Genomic DNA, 19,366 nt, shown 5'->3' with positions numbered 1-19,366 from the left:
ACTTTTTGTTTCACCACAGTATGAAAATGCGGTGAAGTTAGAATTTTCAATGAACTTGTCTGCACGAGGAACTGATTACCAAATAAGCTAAAAGGTGTATTTACACCCCTGACCAGTTCCTTAAAACCATTGTCATACTTTTTGTCATACTGTTTTCTTTGCCTCTAAGCATGTGGTTGCACCCCCTGCCAGAAATAACTGCACATCTGTCACTTTCAATGGAAACTTGTCCCACCCATATTTTTCAGTAAGAAGATCCCTGCCTACATGCTTAGCCATATACATTCCTTTGCAAATCAGGTTTTAAACACCTATATTCTTTTGAAAAAGGGCACATGTTTCTCAGTCAAGGCACTGGTGGAGTGTGTCCAGGGTACGATATGGAATGGGTCAAGGATGGTGTGATTAAAAAAGGATCATATGCTTTAGAGGCTGTCTTCAGTGGTTCTGGATGATGATAGTGATGGTGTTAATTGGGAATTAAACCTCCTGGCTAACAACGAGGAATTTTATGGCTCTACCTTCTCATTCAGCGGGTGGAAATCTTTGTCCAGAGAGACGATCCGAAATAGAACTGAAGGGTGCAACAGAAAAGAAGGAAATTCTACTGTTAAATTTGTAGTGATTACCAGGAAATCTCACTGTTTGTTTCAATAATTTCTAACTCAGAATCGCTCCATGGATCAACAGGGGCTGAACTGAAATGTCCAAGTAATGGAAGCAATTAGTTCAGGCTCTTTCTCTTACAGACGGTGAGAGGCAGATAAATTTCGAAGGATAATCATGTCTTGGCTTAACTGAATTGTCACTTGGGAGTGTCTGTCCTGCTTTGCCAATGCAGGTGCAGCCAAGGAAGACTATGCTTTTAAGTCATCCCAAATTTGTGCCTCTAGTAGTGTGGAATGAATCTGAACCTGTGCCTAGATCTGGCTGAGATACTGTGCCTGGAGAGTGGAGAATCATAGAGTCATAGAATGGTTAGAGTTGGAAAGGACCTTAACATCACCCAGTTCCAACCCCCTGCCATAGGCAGCGACGCCTCACACTAGACCATGCCACCCAAGGCTCTGTCCAACCTGGCCTCAAACACTGCCAGGGATGGAGCATTCACCACTTTTTTGGGCAACCTGTTCCAGTGCCTCACCACCCTCACAGTAAAGAACTTCTTCCTTATATATAGAATAGGAATGATGAAGGTACCACATCCCCTAGATCTCAGCTGACAGAAATTAGATTTACTGAGTGCTTTAAGTCCCCCCATGAAGTCTGAAAACTATAAGAAAAGTGTGGGGCCTCTAGGAATTGAAGCCTGTAAAATTTTCTGTTGTCAGAGTCAACACCAACACAAGTCACCATACCTGTCTGTCCAGGCTTGTAGATGGGTTTGTCTGTCTGGATGAAGACCAAGCTCTCAGAGTTCTTGACCAGCACCGACTTGCGGCTCCTGAACTGGAGTGTTGCACCCTTCACCGTTACAGTGAGAAAAGTGACTGATGTGCTATTGGATTTTGGAAGCTAAGGAAAATAAAGAGGATAACTTCTTTACTGATTCACCCCATTTCGCTAAGCCTTTGAAAGACAGTGTATTAGCTAGGTATGAAAGTTGTCTAAACAGACACCAAAGGCTCAGTGCTAGAAGCAAGAGAAAAACATGATTTTCTGATATGAACTTGGGGAGCTTGTCTCCTCTGTCTTCTTAGGAAAATAATTTTCCTTCAGAAATTCTTGCAATGGTAGATCTCCATTTCCTTGAGTTTTCTCCATGCTGCTTCTTCCTCTTCTTCCAATACTAGAAACCTTTTCCCTTCCTTCATTTATATACTTTCCTTAGAGAAGTATTGAATCTGATCTTGTTCCATCTTACGATTTATCAAAACGGAGATCAACCCAGATTCATTATTTAGGCAATGGGCCAGTTGCTTACATTACTCACCAACCAGCCTTCTGCAGGAATCATGAATAAGCTCCAGAAGAAGACAAATGACCTGATGGATGTCACTATCTTTAACCATTCTCCAGCTTCTAAGGTTCTCATTCCACTTTGCTATTTTTCCTCTGAGGTTTACACAGGTCAAACAAACATAGGGTATGTTCTGTCTGTTGAGGTTCTAGGACAAAGGATCCCAAAAAAGGGTTCTCTAAGCCCTGAATGCATGGAAATATCATGCTGGACACAGCATTTGATAATGGTGGATAAACACTCCTCATAAGGTTACCACAGTTAATTTTCCACATGAAATTCATTTTTTGTTTGACTTAGCTTAGAAGTTTCTGATTGCAATATGTCTTATTTCTCATTTCAGGACTGTTTAGATATACTATGTCACATCACTAAACACAAGGGATCATTCCACAAGGATGAGATACTCACAGAGAAAGGGATGCAGGTGAATACATCCTTCTCTGACACCACGTCATCAATCAAGCTCCTGTTTTCCCCTTGGTACTCGAGTGTGGCACTCAGCGTCACAGACTCATTCAGGTGGGTCAGCTGAACACAGACTTTCTCAGGAGAATCGGTGTGTATCAGAAAGGGCAGTAGCACCATATACTGCCTAGGAAGAGAGGGAAGCAAGAATCAAGAGGACCAGAAATGTGAAACAGTTTTAAGGAAACAGTATTAAGTGAAAAGAAATTAACAAATCAGCATGCCTAATCCATTACCTATGAATTGCAGTGCATGTACACATGAGCATTCATTTTATTTTGGGTTTATACATATTAAACTGCCTGACTAATTAGCTTAAAAGCAGGAAAATGCTTGCAGTGGAAGGAATAATTTCTATGCTAACAGAGAGTCCATTACAAAGCATGTTTTGTTCAGCTTCACAGCAGGGAGTAAGGATGATGGGAAAGGTTCCAGGCTGTTAATTATTTTTGTATATACCACAATCTCCTATTGAGACTCAAAGGCATTAGCTAAAAGAGGCTGAAAATTCAGCAGGTTTAGGGTTGAGAAAAACCACCCCCTTGTGTGACTGCTCCTGTCTTTGCCTATCCAGGTTTCCAAATCCTTTTCATGCTGAGCAAAAATGTGAGTGCTTGCAGTTTGGGACCTTATTAAGATGAGCACACAAAGGATTTCAGAGAGCAGTGGTTTATTGCAACACAAGTGTACTTGCATCTTCAAAGACCTTTCAACAAAGGTCCCTCACAAAAGACCCTTAAACTAAGCTGACATACAATAAACTGGATCATTTTACTAGTTTTTATTAATAAATCAAATTATTCTGACCTTGATTAATTGGTTAAAAGATCAGAAACAAAGGGTTAAAAAGATCACAACAATGTTTAACTTTCCTCAAAGGTTAAAAGATCAGAAACAAAACCAGTGAATATTGCTGGAGGCTGTGTTGGGACCCCTGTTTTTCAATAGAGTTCTAAATGATGTGGGAAATACAATTTTCTCATAATTGCTTGGGGAACTGGACAACTTCCATATTTGTGGAAACTGACTTTGTGGCAACTGACTTACAGATTTGTGGAAAACTTTTGTCATATGGTGGGACTGTGTAGCAAAAATGGCAAATGAACTGTTCATAACGGGAAAATAACCAATAGATAATAATCTATAGAGGAAGAAAAAGTGTGACCAGCAGGTCGAAGGAGGTGATCCTGCCCCTCTACTCTGCTCTCATGAGACCCCGCTTGGAATACTGTGTGCAGTTCTGGTGTCCTCAACATAAGAAGGACATGGAGCTGCTGGAACAAGTCCAGAGGAGTCCACGAGGATGAAAAGGGGGCTGGAGCACCTCCCATATGAGGACAGGCTGAGAAAGTTGGGGCTGTTGAGCCTGGAGAAGAGAAACTGCGTGGAGACCTCATAGCAGCCTTCCAGTATCTGAAGGGGGCCTACAAGGATGCTGGGGAGGGACTCTTCATCAGGGGCTGTAGCGATAGGTCAAGGGGTAACGGGTTCAAACTTCAACAGGGGAAGTTCAGGTTAAGTATAAGGAAGAAGTTCTTTACTGTGAGGGTGGTGAGGCACTAGAACAGGTTGCCCAAAGAAGTGATAAATGCTCCATCCCTGCCAGTGTTCGAGCCCAGGTTGGACAGAGCCTTGAGAGATATGGGCTAGTGTGAGGTGTCCCTACCCATGGCAGGGGGTTGGAACTGGATGATGTTAAGGTCCTTTCCAACCCAAACCATTCTATGATTGTATGATTCTATGAAAAAATTAGCCTGACAGTGTATATAGTATCATGTATATGCTGTATCACTAAGTGGGCTATTACCACTAAGACATGAGTGCTGTTTATCACTCTTGGAAAATTCTCACTCAGTGATAAGTAACAAGTGGACTGTAGGGAAGCATTCAGAAAGGAATAGAGGACAAACAAGAACACACTATTTTGCCATTGTATAATTGTAAGGTACTTCCACATCTCCCATGTGGCATGCATTTAAAAAATGGATTTAGCAGAAAAGATTCAGCGAAAGATGGCAGTGATGATATGAAATCTGGAATGATTTTCATAGGACGAGACACTACATAGATTAAGACTTCAGCTTGGAAAAAGTCACGTCAGAAAGGTATAAAGTCATGATGCGAACGAAAGAAAATATGGTTTGTTCATCACCTGTGACAGCACGTGTAGTAAACTACCACGTGAAAATACTAATCAGCTATCTTGAAAATAGAAGGAAGCAGAAACTTTTTCACTAATGTACAAGATTAAACTGAGGAACTTCATGCTACCAGTTGTGGTAAAATCCAAATATACAATTCTGGTGTGGACAGTCCATGGCTCTTGAGCTCTTGAGCCCAAAAAGAGCAGTACGCCCAGACTGCATCAGGTAATAATCACCAGCCTACTGTGTGAGGATCAAAAGGATCCAGCAAGTGCCAACTAGATATTATCCAGTTGGATAATTAGGGCCTTACCTGCACGTCCAGCCAATTTCAGGCTCTTAAAATAAGCTGTTAATCCCCACCTGCCAGTAACAAGACATATGCTGCCTGACCTATAGCACCAGCTACATAAAATTTGGCATGAGGCTCTTAACGGCAAGAAGATCAGCTACTCCTGATATGAAGGTTATTAAAAATGTCCTGTGTAAATTAATTGCCCAGAATTGGCTAGAAAACATAGCAGCAGAGGTGTAATCTGTGTCACAGTAAGACCTTGAACTTTTGATAGGAGCTCCATAAGTCTACAGCAGATGGGAAACTCATTTCCACAGTAGTTGCTTTGTTCCTCAGCAAGGTCCCTCAGTACCTGCAACTGACCACCAATGCAGACAGAATATAGAGCCAATGTAGTCCTCTGGTCTGATGGACCATTTTTATGGGCCTAGTATTCCTTTTTCCCTGTGAACATACAAACTATCCAGTGCAGAAAGTTCTGATGGCAGTTCAGTCTGAAGGATATATTAATCACTGTATGCATGGGCCAAAACCTGTGGTCAGGACTGCTCATACTTTTCCATGGAGAAAGCTAAAGTGCACCTTGCCAGATGGTGCCAGCCCTGGGGAAACAGCTGTGCCCATCCAGAGCTACATTATTGCGTGAGATCTGGGCTTTTGGGAAGTCCTAAAGCTACTGTGGAGGCAATGGAGCCCAGGTAGTACCTCTGTTTCCCTCATCACCAAGCAACAGGATAAAGTGTGGTGAGAGGCCAGATGGCAACTCTAGTCATGCTGTTGCAGCAGCAGTGAAAGGCAGGAGCTTCAGCCACCCCAGGAATGACTTAGACCTTGTGACTGTCTGCTTGGTCTAGTGCTCCTCTTCCTCCACAGCCTTCTCACCACAGCTTCATTCTGTGCCTGCTTCCCCTAATCTGATTTCCCCTACCCTCTGTCAGTGGCACTGGCAACCTGACTGTAACATCCCATCTGCTGAAGGGACAGTGTGACCTAGTTTGTGGGGAATTTGGCCTCATTTCTCTTCCTGTTCACTGTTTTGCTGAAATTTTGGCCAACACACAGGCCTTTCCCCTACACCAGCTTCTCTGCCTTTGAAAACAAGGATATAAACCATACTGTTTATAGACCTCCCTTCAGCTGTTTTGGGTGAAAAGAGCTAGATGAATTAAAGCACTATGAGAGCTTTAAATAACTTGGGTCACAAAGTCCATCTATAGACATTCCAGGACAAAAAGCATCTGCACTGCCAAAAGAGACCTCAGCAGCCACCCTGCATGCAACCAACTGTTCCGACAACAGAGACAGTGACTCTGTCAGCAGCAGGCATCAAGAAGGGGCAGATGACCCAGAGAAAATGGCTAAGGCAAAAATGCTGAATTTGTCTATATAGAGAAGGTAATACTCTAGCTTAAGACGGACTAATGTCTATGTATTGACTCTCAGCTACCTCCTAGAACAAACACTCAACCAAAGGCAGTGAATTTCATCAGCTCCGCCAACCCAAATCCATATGTGCTAATTCAAGTGCCATCATGATCTTGCCTTTCTGAGCATATGCGGTGTATTCCCAGAAATGCCCACTGCATTGTAAAATGGCTTGCATGCACAACCATATACCAGAATAGAGGAACAACCCCTCCTGTTGAATTCTTCCAGAACAGACCCAGAGCAAGAAAAAAAATCATCTTGCTGTCAGTGTCTTATAGAATCATAGAATTTTTGTTTGCAAGACACCTCTGGATGTCTCAAGCCCAACTTCTCTCCTGGAACAGGACCATTGCAAAGGACTCAGGAGAGAGAGAGAATTTCCACCATCTTTCTGGGTCTCCTGTTCCAGTGCTGCACTAACTTGGTGGGTAAGTTTTTCTAATATGTAGTCTGAGACTCAACTGTGTCTCCTGTGCAGCCAGCCACATCTGAAACAGAAATAGCAGCAACTGTTGCTGCTCAAAGAAGCAAACTCCCTGCTTGTGCAGAGCACAGCAAGTCTCAGTTGGAAGCCTCATTTTGTCTCAGTTCAAGCCTGGCTTCTCTTCTGTATTGTGCACAACATCTGATCTACCCTGCAGCACTTAGAACCACAACCCTTGTGCTACCTAGCAATTGACTGCTCAGACTCCACTGCCTCCCTATGGAGCTCCTGTCTTCATTCTGTGGATCCCAACTACATACCTCTCTTCCTTACCTCTCTCAGCCTTTCTTTCTTCTTCCCTCCCAAAATGGTGCTCAGGTCAGGTACGAAGAGCAGCATGTTGCTCATAGGAGGAAGGGTCTGACCAAATTCATTCCCTTTCCCTTTCATTTTGAGAAGGTATGAATAAGCTGCTGCTGCTGCTGCTGATGATGATTATTATTATTATTATTGTTTAATTGCATCAGATTACTGCAGGGAGACCAGAGGCCTCTGCCTGATGCCAAAGCAGACTTCGCTGGCTGATCTGTCCCAGAAGCACCCAGACAGGGCAGATGAATGAGGAGTTGATGGTACAGTGTGAGTGAAAGGTCCTTCAGCCTGAGTCAGTCTCTACATCACATCTGATCACACAGCAAGCAGCAGCAGTAGTGCTGCACTTTCTGCTACAGCTGCTAGCACTACTGAAGTGCTTGTGGGCATGAAATCTCTGTAGCAAGCATTACAAGAGCTGCAATGGTGGTGGTGAGAACTGTGCTTCTGCCAGCACAACGCAGCAGGAAGCATGACATGTGACAGCAGCCAGGGTCTAAGGAGGGAAGCTGTTCCTGTCCAGACTACAGGCTTCAGACCAACCCTCTGTGGTAGGGGAGGCTGAGTGGGGAGGCCAGTCTCCAGCCAGCCTGTGTCTTCCTGGGCTGCCTCTCTCTTCCGGGCCCTAAGCAGAGCAAGCACTGCAGCCATGCAGCTGGACAGCAGAGCCCTGGGGTGGATGACCCAGGGGAGGGTGCCAGTGCCAGGCTCCATGCTGGAAGAGGAGAATCTAGGTCACACATCCTTTTTTGGGAACAAGTACATCTGATGCTGCCAAGGGAAACAAACTGGCTTGAAAGAAACAGGAGAAAGGGGAGCAAACTGGCCTGAAAGCAACAAGAAAACAAGGAGAAACAGCCCAGGGATTGAAATAAGGATAATGCAGGAAAGGTAAGTACATAGATTCCAGCATCATGTCCACAAAGCCCCAAGGACTTAAAGGTTTCTAGGCAAGAATATACTTAGGCAAAGATGCTGTGAGAAGCCAGAGATGGACTATCAGGCAGCTACAGAGCAGGAGTGCGAGCACTGGCAGAGCTGGGAAGGGGATAGGTGTAGGCGTCCCAGGGCTGGACAAGAAAGAGTTTGCAGGGTGGGAGTAGGGAGCATTGGCAGAGCTCCCTGTGCAGGAAGCTCAGGGCTTGGCTGGTAGTGGGATTCCAGGCAGGAATGGAAGAAACTGGCACAGCTGTTTGTTTGACAGAAAGGAAGAAAACAGAAGGAAAATGAGCACTAAGACCTCCCCCCGCCACTTGCACATGTGTTGCTTACGGTTCTGTGGTGGTAGAGCTGTTTCCAGGAAGGAAGAAGAGGAGAAGGAGGAAGATATTTGGTTTGCCAAGCAGCCCATCCTTCCCCATGGTGCAGAGCAGGTTGTGGTGAGTCAAGCAGATTGTCTGGTCCGGTGCTGCTGTTTTCCTGCACCTTGTAATTCTCCTCCACTCTCTGCTCTGTCAGCCTTTTTATAACTGCTCTCTGCAAACAGCCCAAGGGCTGGAGGAGATAAGTGCTGGGGGCCAGGGCCCATCCGGAAATGAGGAGAGGCGGCAAGGAGGAGCTGGAACAGAGGGGCAGTATTTGGCCAGAGACTTTCCAAGTGGGGGAAGGGTATTTATTGGATACTGCTTATGTGAGAAATCTTTGGATGATTCAAACCCTGCTTCCTTTAACCCATCAAAATCCACAGTGTTGGGGAAAGTTTTGTTCATCTCAAGGCAGCATAATACAGAGTCTCCTGGGGCAGATAATACCCATTTACATATAATACACATAATACACAGTTCTCTTAGGGTAGATTTAGATTAGATATTAAGAAGAAGTTCTTTCCTTTGAGGGTGGTGAGACGCTGGCACAGGTTGCCCAGAGAAGCTGTGGCTGCTCCATCCCTTGCAGTGTTCAAGGCCAGGTTGGACAACCTGGGTCAACCTGGGCTTGGAGCTTGGAGCAACCTGGTCTAGTGGAAGGTGTTCCTTCCTATGGCGGGGGGTCGGAACTGGATGATCTGAAGGTCCTTTCAAACCCAAACTAATTCTATGATTCTATGAAATGAACTATGTTCAGCATAAGGTAATATCCCCTGTGGGCAGCATCCAATCACAGTGCTCTAATATGGGGTACTGTGATCTTTTGAAGCCCAAAGCTGTGTTTATAGGTATTTTAAGAACAAAATGAAACACACAGAGAGAAACACTGCCCATATTATGTTAACAGAATACTGCAGTAGTTTGCTGACAGAGCTGCTAATAAAGCTACTATGGGTTAGGCAATCTGTCAGGAATATAACCCAAAATGGGGTGGAGTGCTAGTCTGGATATGGAAGAAAGTTCTGGTTCCACTGTGAATATGCACAAATATTACATCATGTTGTTGGAAGACATCCTTGCCTCTCCAGCATGGTAATCATCTTCCTTCATTTGGTGTCATCAGGAGTTCAGATGTTTCAGGTATTCCAGGTGGCTCCTCCTTCCCTTTGCCAGATTAAGATCTGTGCTGCTGTGAGTCTTGTTTGTAACAAAAGTCACTCAGAAACAGTGCTGCTCACTTGACTTGGGCCTTCTGCAATCTCCTGCTTGTAGCATCTTATCCAGAAGTTCAATTTAGTAAGAAAAGAAGTTTGCTAAATTCCAGCATGTCATTGAACAGAAATACTCAGTCCAAACTACGAGGAGACCCTGAGAGCTCTAACTAGGCAGCTGGTTTGCACCAGTCCTCAGAAAACTGCAGAGCTGCAGCTGTAGGGCTGTCAGCGTGCCCTCCAGTGCCTGTGCAGTGGAAGGACTCGGTAACACTCAGAGGTTCACGATCCCTGTGAAGAGAAAAAGGTTCCACACAAACTGTCTGTGTGAAGCCACATCAATAGCAGAGGTTCTCTGTTCTGTGCAAGGGAGCTTATTAGATCACAACAGCACAGGCAGCCCTATATGCTCTTTGTCTGAAGATTAAGCTTTGAAAAAGACTGAATGTGAAGACTGAATGTTAGATATACGGTTTGTCTTGACTCTGATGTAGTTGCCAGGAAAAACACAGGGAAGGGCAGTGCAAAGGCGTAGGAGAAATGTGTGGGGATGAAAGGAGGTTTAAGAATGGTGTTCAAACATCAGGCACGGTCTCTCGTAGAATAAAATTTAAGGCCTTTTATAAACCGCAAAAGATAAGAAAACAGTCAAGAGGCAAGCAGTGTCTGCTGGGGGGAAGTGTTGTATCAATGTCATATGGAGAAGGAACGAGCACATACTCAAACCAAAAGATTTACAAGATTATCAGTTAGAGATGGAAATACTGATAAAAAAGTGGTTGTGTAACTATGAAGTAATAAACAGAGCTTTCTCCTTAAGTGCCTCCTATCATCTATCCTCTCACTCCCATCTTTGATTTCTCCTGTAAATAACTTGTGGAAAATAGCAGCTTTCAAAGCAATAGTGCCCTGGGCATTTGCTGGAAAACATGACTCAACCCAAGTTGCCTGTTGTCATTCAGGCTGCTGTAAACTGAAACCAAAAAGTAATCTGAATGGACACATGCAAAATACATTTTAAGGATGAGCATGGTAAACTAAAATCGTAGATCTACAGGGTCATCAAAACCAGTGATTCCTTGGAGATCCTATGCACTATCATCTACTTCCTTCTATTAACCAATTTACCATCCATGAGGTGTAAAATACCTGTTTCTCCATCCCCCAGAACCGCTTAGCTCTCTGACACCTTAGTGCCCACTTTGCTTCCACAAGCATTAACTGCTCTTCACGTTCTGGCAGTTAGCTGGTGCTTCAGCTGGTTCCTCTCTCACAAAGCTCAGAACAAGTGGTCTGAACTTGTACTTAGTTTGAAAGCTTCTGGGTGCTTTTTCAGACCTGAAGGAGAGATTGTATGTCTGAAAGATTGGCTACTTCTTCCAACAAGGCTAGCTGCTCTAATAAAAGGTAGCAGTGCTGAAAAGGGCATGCAACATTTTTGCCATACATGATGATGGCTTCAGTGAACTAGCAGTCATGATTTTAACCACAGGAAAGAGATTTCTTCTTATGATAATACTTCATATGTGTCTGAGGTCAGTGTGTACCTGGCAGACCAAGAGACAATCTGTGTTTATCTACTAACTTCAGTGACTAGTCCCCATATTAAGCTGGTACAAAACCTAAGTGAAACTTTGTACCTAACTGTTAATCATAAAGAATTTAAATTAGGCCACATCATAGTAAATGGTTGATATAGCCAAAATGCCTATATCAAATTTCTTATAACCCTCTAAGCATAGTGGATTTCTATAGTAAATACTAACAATTAATTTTGGTTCATCCTACTTGAAAGTGAATGGTTACATATGTTTACTCTCACTTTTAAAGGTAGCATATCTTTTGGCTGTTTCACAGAAGATTTTTGAAACTTACTTATTTCCAATTCTAAATTAAAACTACGATATTATTCTAAAACTTTATTTTGTTCCAAGGAACACTTGGGAAACTACCTTAATTCGATATAACTCTTAGAAAGGTTACAGTGATATATTGGTAAGTTATATGTGCTGACACATTTGATTTCCTTTCCAGGTATTATCATATTGAAATGGAGCAAGACACCAGGTCAATAAGAAATGGATGCATAGAAGCACTTCTACTTTGCCTGAATGTATCATGATGACTTTATTTATTTATTTATTTACTTTTTTATTTATTTATTTTATGGAGCATTTAATTCTCCACAGTATTTCCTTCACAGGTTCCTTTCCACCAGCACTTTAAAATTTACTATTTTGAGTTGGACTGACTGGCATAAAAGGTGCAATGAATAAGTTAATACAGGCCGTCATAAATATTGATAAATTCTAGTCACAGCAAAGCTTATTCTGAAAAATTTCCTATAAGCCATACAGTCTTCACTGCATTTCCTAGCAAAGGTGATTGATAGAAAAATGTGAAGTGTCCTACACCTCCAAGTTTAGGACTGCTATAGAAAATATATTTGCCCATAAAAATAAAATAAGATATTGAGTGTGCAATATTAATTATCTTTACCCAAATCTGGTATATTTTCCTCTGACTTCTTTTCAGTTTCTGTAGTTCAGCTTTGTAGATGACTACCAATCGTCCAGTAACAGAGTGGCTTGCCAGTCCCTACAACTGCAGGAAAAAAAGGTGTCTGTGGGTGCTTGTAATACCCTTAATACTATCCCAACACTTTTATCTACAGGAACCCTTGTCTGCAATCTTAAGCAATTTTGGAACCACTGTCACCAAAGGTAAATAATCTCAAGAAAGACACCTGTTCTTTCCTATGTCCCTGTTCTGCCTTTTCAAGGACGATAACACAATGTTCAGCTCTTAAAGCCAAACCAAAACAACAAACTTAACTTCAACCTTTGGCTTTCAATAAGAGGCATGTGTTAAAAGAAAAACCTGAGGAAACAGTTCTTTGTAATACTGGTATTGTGCCTAAGGTGGTCCCTGCACTTTCATACAAGAACCCCTGGTAGAAACCAGCTGCTCTAGCAAAAGGAATGTCTCCCTTCAGTACCTACATCAGCTCTGCATGGGGACAGGTGAGAAAACAACCACTGTAAAACTTAATATTGACAGCTCTGGTTAACATGTTAGCTGCTCAGCTAAAGGCTGGGGGGAAAAAAAAAAGAAGTCAATATTTTTATTTTAAAGGAAATGCAAATAATTATATTAGTTTTCCCAGCCTGTGTATCTAAAGTAAAGAACCCCAAAGCAATTTATTTCAAATGACAAAAAAGCATTACAAGAAAAAGTACTTGTATAAATCAATAGGAGTAACAGCAATACCCACAGAGATAAATAGGGTGACAAAATATTTCACAGGCCATAGTGAAGAGAAGGTCCTCTATCAGAAAACCTCAGACAATACAAACATTTTGCAAGTTGCAACATGCAGATAAAGATACGCAATAAAATGCAAACTTCAAATTAAACTGAAAATATTGGAGTGAATAAAGATTATCCACTTTAGTAGCCTGTTGAAGATCTTAACCAGAGACAAAGGGCCTGGTGGCAGATTAACTGCCTTTCCAAGGCACAGAGAGCCAAGCTGCCAAATATAACATATTCCTGTGGTGTCATGTGAACAAATGAGTAAATTCAGGCATGGCAAAGGCATCAATGAATTACTCTCATTTTAATGCACTTCATGGACTAAATTGCAAGCTAAATTGGTAGCTGGGATTTATAAATAGTCCTATAGCTGTATTTTGTGTGATATAAGGCTAGCCCATTTGTAGGGTAAGCCCTATACAAAATAGGGTATATCCAGCTTTCCCAGCTCTATTATAACAAACATCACCTTTACATATAAACTTTGTCTTGCCTTAAAAGAAACATATGCTGTATGTTGCAAAAAATGCTGCAACCAAGGTTGTTAAGCCTCCAGCATGAGAAATCTGCACTGCGTCTGTCTGAAACTTAAAATGAATGATACACACAGAGAACGATCGGTTGTTGAAATCCCACTATTAAAGCCACTAAAAGTAATGAGTGAATGTTATCTAATGATTTTAAAATAAATAAAAAAAACCCTAGCTCTTTGCATGTTCACAGGTGTTTTGGATGTTGGACATTACAGAGAAATGAAGATAATTCCTGATGTAAGAAAAATGAAAACCTATTTTAATTTATACATTTGAATTACTCAGAGTGTTGCCAAAGAAGAGGAGAGAAAAAGCCAAAACATTTACAAATGTATCTGAAAACAGCACTCGGAATTAACTATACCCTTTTTGAGTCATATGACTCTTCAGGTAAAACTTTACCATATAAAAACACATTTTGTAATGCCTATAAACTTTGTGTTTAGCTTTAGCTGTGATTTTATTGCCTGGACTCCCTCTCTGCTCACATTAGTACAGGCATCTCATGAAGGTACTTCTACTGTTGATATTCAAGGCAGGTGGAATGAAGTTGAAGCCATGCTCTTCTCAGAGGTGCACAGTGCCAGCAGTAGTGGCATACAGAGATATGCTGAGCAGACAGAAGGAAAAATGCTTCCCCCTGAGAGTGATGCAGCAACAGAAAAGGTGCCCAGAGTTGCCATGGTACAGCCATCCTCAGAGACTATCCAAACTTCATGGCACAAGACCATGAGCAAGAGCACCAGCAGAGAAAAAGAGAGTACTTACATGGCATGGGTGTTTCAAAGATTGTTATTTAGATTTGATGTTCATTTAGCTACAGAAAAGTGAAACCCCAAATCACTGCCCCCTCTAAATGGCTTTTCTAGAAGAAGGCAGCAGAAGGCTGTGCTGATGTCATCTGCCGCATGGACCATGCTGTGCTTGCTTGGTGCAACACCAGCTTGCTGCGGTGGCTGTGCTGGGGGGCTCGCTTCTCTGCCGTGCTGGGGCAGGAGCTGGCCTGGCATTGCTGGGGCTTCACGCACAGAACCTGCTGGCTCAGCTGAAGCAGGAGGGAAGGGCTTTACGCTTAGCTCAATTACTGCCTTGCTGGGTAACATAAGTCCAGCGCCTCTCTGTGTCATAGTTAAGCCAATGTCATTTGGTGCTCAAAGACACGGATCTTTCCCCAGTGCAGAGGGGAGCTGGGATTCAGCTGACAGTGTGTTGTCCAGGTTTTTGAGACAGAGGATGCTACAGGAAAGCAAACTAAATCCTAAGGGAGTACAAGGAAAGGAAATCAGATATTCTCATGTTTAATCCTTCCCTGAACCTCTGCTTTGTTATGTTGCACCTTGTTAGGCAGGGCAGAGCTGGTCGTGTTTGGCTTCTCAGGTTGGGGAAAGGGGTATGAGCAGTGATGCTGTGATGCAGATGGAGGTTATGCCATTTATCAGGACCTCTTTGTTCACAGTGTCCTGCTACAGAGCCCGCTCTGGCTGCATTACCACTGTGCTTCCCTCCTGTTTTGGGATACCCTGCTCTGGACATAAGTGGTTGTAAGGGAGTAGGACAAGACCCTGCCTAAGCAGTGAGTAGGGAGCCAGCTGTGCATCCCACACTCAGTGTGCAGGACTTCCCAGATGAGCTTTACCATGGCACAGACCTCAGGTCACTGAGTGAGTGTGGACACACATTGCCTTGCAGGAGGGACAGCAAGAGGAACCCATGGGGCCTAGAGCTGGTCACTTCTAGTGAAGTAGAAAACACGTGGCATGGTTATGCAATTGCCTCTGGTTATAACCCAGCCTTCACCTCCTCGTGGGTACTGAGCCAAAGAGTGGGAGACTGAAAAAAATGTGCAAGGTTAGCACTTTCATAGCATACACACAGAGCCCTGTCAATACACAGCATGGTGATTTTTTTACTCACTTCACCTCTGCCTTCGTCACTTGTATTTACCCTGCCATCACTCTCAGATAAGATTTTTTAAGACTCCCACCTGTCAGGTTATATACACAGCGTGACCACATGGGGTCCAGGAGCCCTGCTGAAATCACGTTGTTAAGGGAGGTCCTGGTTTGCCCAGCAGGAGCACTGGTGTGACAGGGGAGTGGAGGACTCCAGGGCAGGATCAAAAGGCATCGGGAGATCAGGGTGCTGTGCTTGCAAGAGGATCAGAAACAGGAAGAACAAGAAGTTTCCCTGTATTCGATGTAATGCCTTGCATTTAGGATTTTCTTGACCCTCAAAAGGTGACCCTTCAGGAAGTAGAGCAGAAAACACCTTCCTCTTGCCGTTGAGCTACAGGACTACCTGACACAACATTGTTTCTCCACTTGAAACATTTTTGAGAACATTTTTCATTGTTACTATGAATAAAAAATTAAAAAGTACATGAGTGATGTCCCTCAAGAAGCCCTTCTCCAATGCTATGCATTTCTCAGCCAGTGGTGCCAGAGATGTGACCATGTTTCTGTGTCACTTGTCTGATGAATCAGATGTTGGGGGTCATTTGACTGCAGACAGGGTCCTCCCTAATTGTCCACCAGGCAAGCGGCAAATGAACTCATCAGAGAAAGATCAGAGAGCAAGGCTGAGGTGTTTCCTCAGAGCATTTTGTCAAGTCACCATTTCTTGATTGAAGAAATTGGCACATTTCTGGCACATTGCAAGTCTTCTCTGATGAGTGAATTGCTTGGTCATCACTCACACTTCATATTTGACAGAGGGAAGGTGGTGAGGGAAGACCTGAACATCAAGTAGTTAACAAGATATGGAAAATAAAAGAAGGCATAGAGCTGAGGTGTTGCTGTGTCATTGTTTAACAGCTTGGCACTCTTACCTGTGACATTGCAGGGATAGAAGAGGATTTGAGCCTAAAGATGAAGGAACCAAATTCCCTGGACCAAGGACTCCTTTGTCTAATGAGAGTGCTGGCTAAGCAACTGAAGAACCTGAGCAAGAGAATGCTGTTACACTGCAGCTCGTCTTTCTCTAGATTTTGCATCCTGCTGCCCTCATTGTGGGTGAGACATCATCTACAGTAAAAAAAGCTTATATTCAGTTTCCAGAATGAGTGTGGAACATCGTAATTCTGTAACAATTGTAAGTCCTCTTCTTCTTAACTAGGCCATGGCATCAGTCCTTAGCAGATCCTTCAGTGTGAACTTCACATGAGCAGCAAAACAATTCCCATGCCACAAATAAACTCTACAAAGAAGGCTTTAACACAAAGAGAAGCAAGCTTGACACAGCAATTTAGTCCAAGACGTTCTCATGTGATTATACTCTGTTATCTCCTTTTTATTCACAAGAACCTGTATTTCAGGATAGCTTTTAATGTACTTCTAACAGAGCCATGTACAGAAGCTGCAGAGCAGGCACAAGGGCACTGGCAGACAACCATAGCAAAGTTTTGGATTTCCCATTTCTCATAGTATTACTAACTCAGACCAAGGACCTGCACAACAGTTTCAGTGGATACTTATATCTGTCTCCATTCTCAGGTAGCTTTTTTAAACTGAGATGTGCAATACCAAGCACAGTAAACCAGTGTATAGGAGCTCAGAGCACCTCTTGGATCAGCGAGCCTGATTTTCTCACACTTCATAGAATCACAGAATGGTTTGGGTTGGAAAGGACCTTAACATCACCCAGTTCCAACCCGCTGCCATGGGCAGGGACTCCTCACACTAGACCATGTCTCCGAAGGCTCTGTCTAACCTGGCCTCGAACACTGCCAGGGATGGAGCATTTACCACTGGGGGAAACAGAATTTGCTTAGCCTGTACTTCTTGCCAAAATTAAAGTAGTTTTGACCATCTAAGACCTAGAACACTCCCTGAGTCTCCAAGATTGAATTGTATGACCCCTCAGGATTATCAGATTGCAGAGGGAGAAATGACATTCAGTCTAGTGGGTGTCCCTGTCTTGCTCAGTAAACAATTCATATACTTGTCTCAGTTTCAGGTGCACAAAACCTAGAGCTGAAATGAGACACACATGTTCCAGAAATCTGGGAGGTATTGGAATGCTTTTTAAGGAATATTGCTGTCTCCGTGGGAGTAGGAGCCAGGGAGAACATGGTCTACATGTAAAAATCTGGAGGAAGAACATAAACATGGGATGTTCATTAGATCTGCCTGCAACCAGCAATTATCTGTTTGAGTCACAGGATGAAATCACATAATAAACATTACATTTTCAGCCTGCATAGGAAGAGTCTGCAGTGGGAAATATGCACTTGATGTTTTAATAGTTCAGGTTTAGCCTAAGAGGAAAAGAAGACTCCAAAAGCATGATAAAAATGCAGCTTGCTTTTTGTTTCAGAACCTTGTTTCTTCCCAGAAAATGATGCTTGGTTGAACAGAATAGCATTTTGCCAGACCTTAGGGGGACTTTTATGAGTTCCATGTGAGAAGCTGAAGCCTTGGCTTAATTGGCCTCAAACCCTCCAGAAAGATGCACATCCTGTACCCACATCCACTCAACCTTCTTTCCTTTTCAACTTTGTTGCTGTAACTACTGATTTCTCTTGCTGTAGTCCAGTCTGATGCTCATGCAAATCCAGATTTGCATGAACAAATTTGCATGAGCAGATTTGCATGAGCAGCCAAACAGGTTGCTACAGTTTGGGGTGTGTCAGGAAAGCAAAATTCACAGCCTTTCTGGCTTCATTCCTACTGCCAGTGAAGTTTTAATTTTGGAACTTAGCATGAAAATCTGCTCTCTACCCAAAGCAGTTTCATGCCCCACAAATTCCTCATCTGTGAAACTTCATGAAATGGCTTTTTGTAACATCAGTATCGTGCATATCCTGCATGGCCAGCCCTGTGCAATTCTGAAACTCACACATGGCTAATGGATGCTGTGAGTATCTGGGTACCCTGCTGCCTGTGGAGGCTCAGATATTTAGTTTGTTCATGAGCCAGGCCTGAGCAACTCAGAAGTACAAATACCACTGACTCAAATTATTTAGTACCTTTTGCAAAAAAAAATTGATTTGGGAAGAGGAATATTTTGTGTTGACATGATTAATTTTCATTAAAAAAAAAACCAAAAAAAAGAAGCAAGTCCACACACAATTTTAGCAAATTACCTGGTGAAATGGATCCCTTCAAAAAACATACCACTCCTCAGCATTTGAACAGTTTTCATCTTTGCTTAAATTCTTGTTCATGCCCTTACGTGGCTGGTCCTTCCCTCTTCCAGCCCCAAGACAGCTCCGTCCTTTTCTCCCCACTCCTGTGTGGTGGATGGCCCCAGTACACTGCAGATAAGCCAGCATGGGGCTAGACCCCTCTGCGTGTGAGCAGCCCAGCTGCAGCCATGGGAGGGGTGGGCGAGGGCTGCTCGCCAGTTTATTGCTCTTGGGTAAGAGGAGGTGCATCCATATTTCACTCTCGATCCCCCCCGATGCTGCTCTGCTCTCTCATTTCCAGCCATGCCTCCCTGTCCCATTGTCCCCTTTGAGAGGGCTGCGGTAGTGCCTGGATCATGCTCCTCCTACCCATCCACCAACTCTGGCATGCTGCAGCCCAAGAGCATTTGTGTTTGGAGAAGCCACCATGATTCCAAGTATAATGAAGTGGGTGATGACAAGAGGTGCAGGAAAACAGGGAAGCTTGTTGCTGGTGGCTGGGACAAGGCATCATGATCCAGGTTCATCATCTCTTTTGGACAAATTCTGGCCAGTCTCATGGATTGGAGAGCCAGTCAGGAGGGAGATCCAGGGTGTGGGAGCAGATGTTTACCAGGCCTGGACTAAAACTTGGCCCTTTCTTCACCCTTTCTTCTACTAAGTATATGCAAAGTCACTCTGTGATGTTCATACATAAAACTCTACTTTTATGCTACAGGGGAGAGGCAGCACCCTGACAGGACTGTGCAAAGGCGAGAGACTGTTCAGAAGCCATGGGCAATGGGTC

The 19,366-nt window shown here is 43.3% G+C and overlaps 1 protein-coding gene across 4 annotated transcripts in view; it reads right to left on the bottom strand.

The window, feature by feature from the left end:
* Positions 1–8,481, bottom strand: part of LOC115605812 (alpha-2-macroglobulin-like) — a 40,684-nt gene extending 32,203 nt beyond the window's left edge. For 3 of the 4 annotated variants that reach the window (XM_030480827.1, XM_030480828.1, XM_030480829.1), the window contains exons 1-4: positions 8,364–8,481; positions 2,372–2,555; positions 1,359–1,515; positions 522–574 (exon numbers count right to left, since the gene is read on the bottom strand). In XM_030480827.1, coding sequence (XP_030336687.1) covers positions 522–574; positions 1,359–1,515; positions 2,372–2,555; positions 8,364–8,452 — 483 coding nt within the window. In that variant the 5' untranslated portion in view covers positions 8,453–8,481. The remainder of the gene's footprint in view (positions 1–521; positions 575–1,358; positions 1,516–2,371; positions 2,556–8,363) is intronic. The other variant, XM_030480830.1, reaches the window with a different exon arrangement.
* Positions 8,482–19,366: the final 10,885 nt, after the last annotated feature.

This window comes from Strigops habroptila, chromosome 3, assembly GCF_004027225.2.
Source record: "Strigops habroptila isolate Jane chromosome 3, bStrHab1.2.pri, whole genome shotgun sequence".
NCBI classification, from domain to species: Eukaryota; Metazoa; Chordata; class Aves; order Psittaciformes; family Psittacidae; genus Strigops; species Strigops habroptila.
The sequence above is the reverse complement of the archived record's forward strand: the minus strand, read 5'-3'. Positions and strand labels throughout refer to the sequence as shown.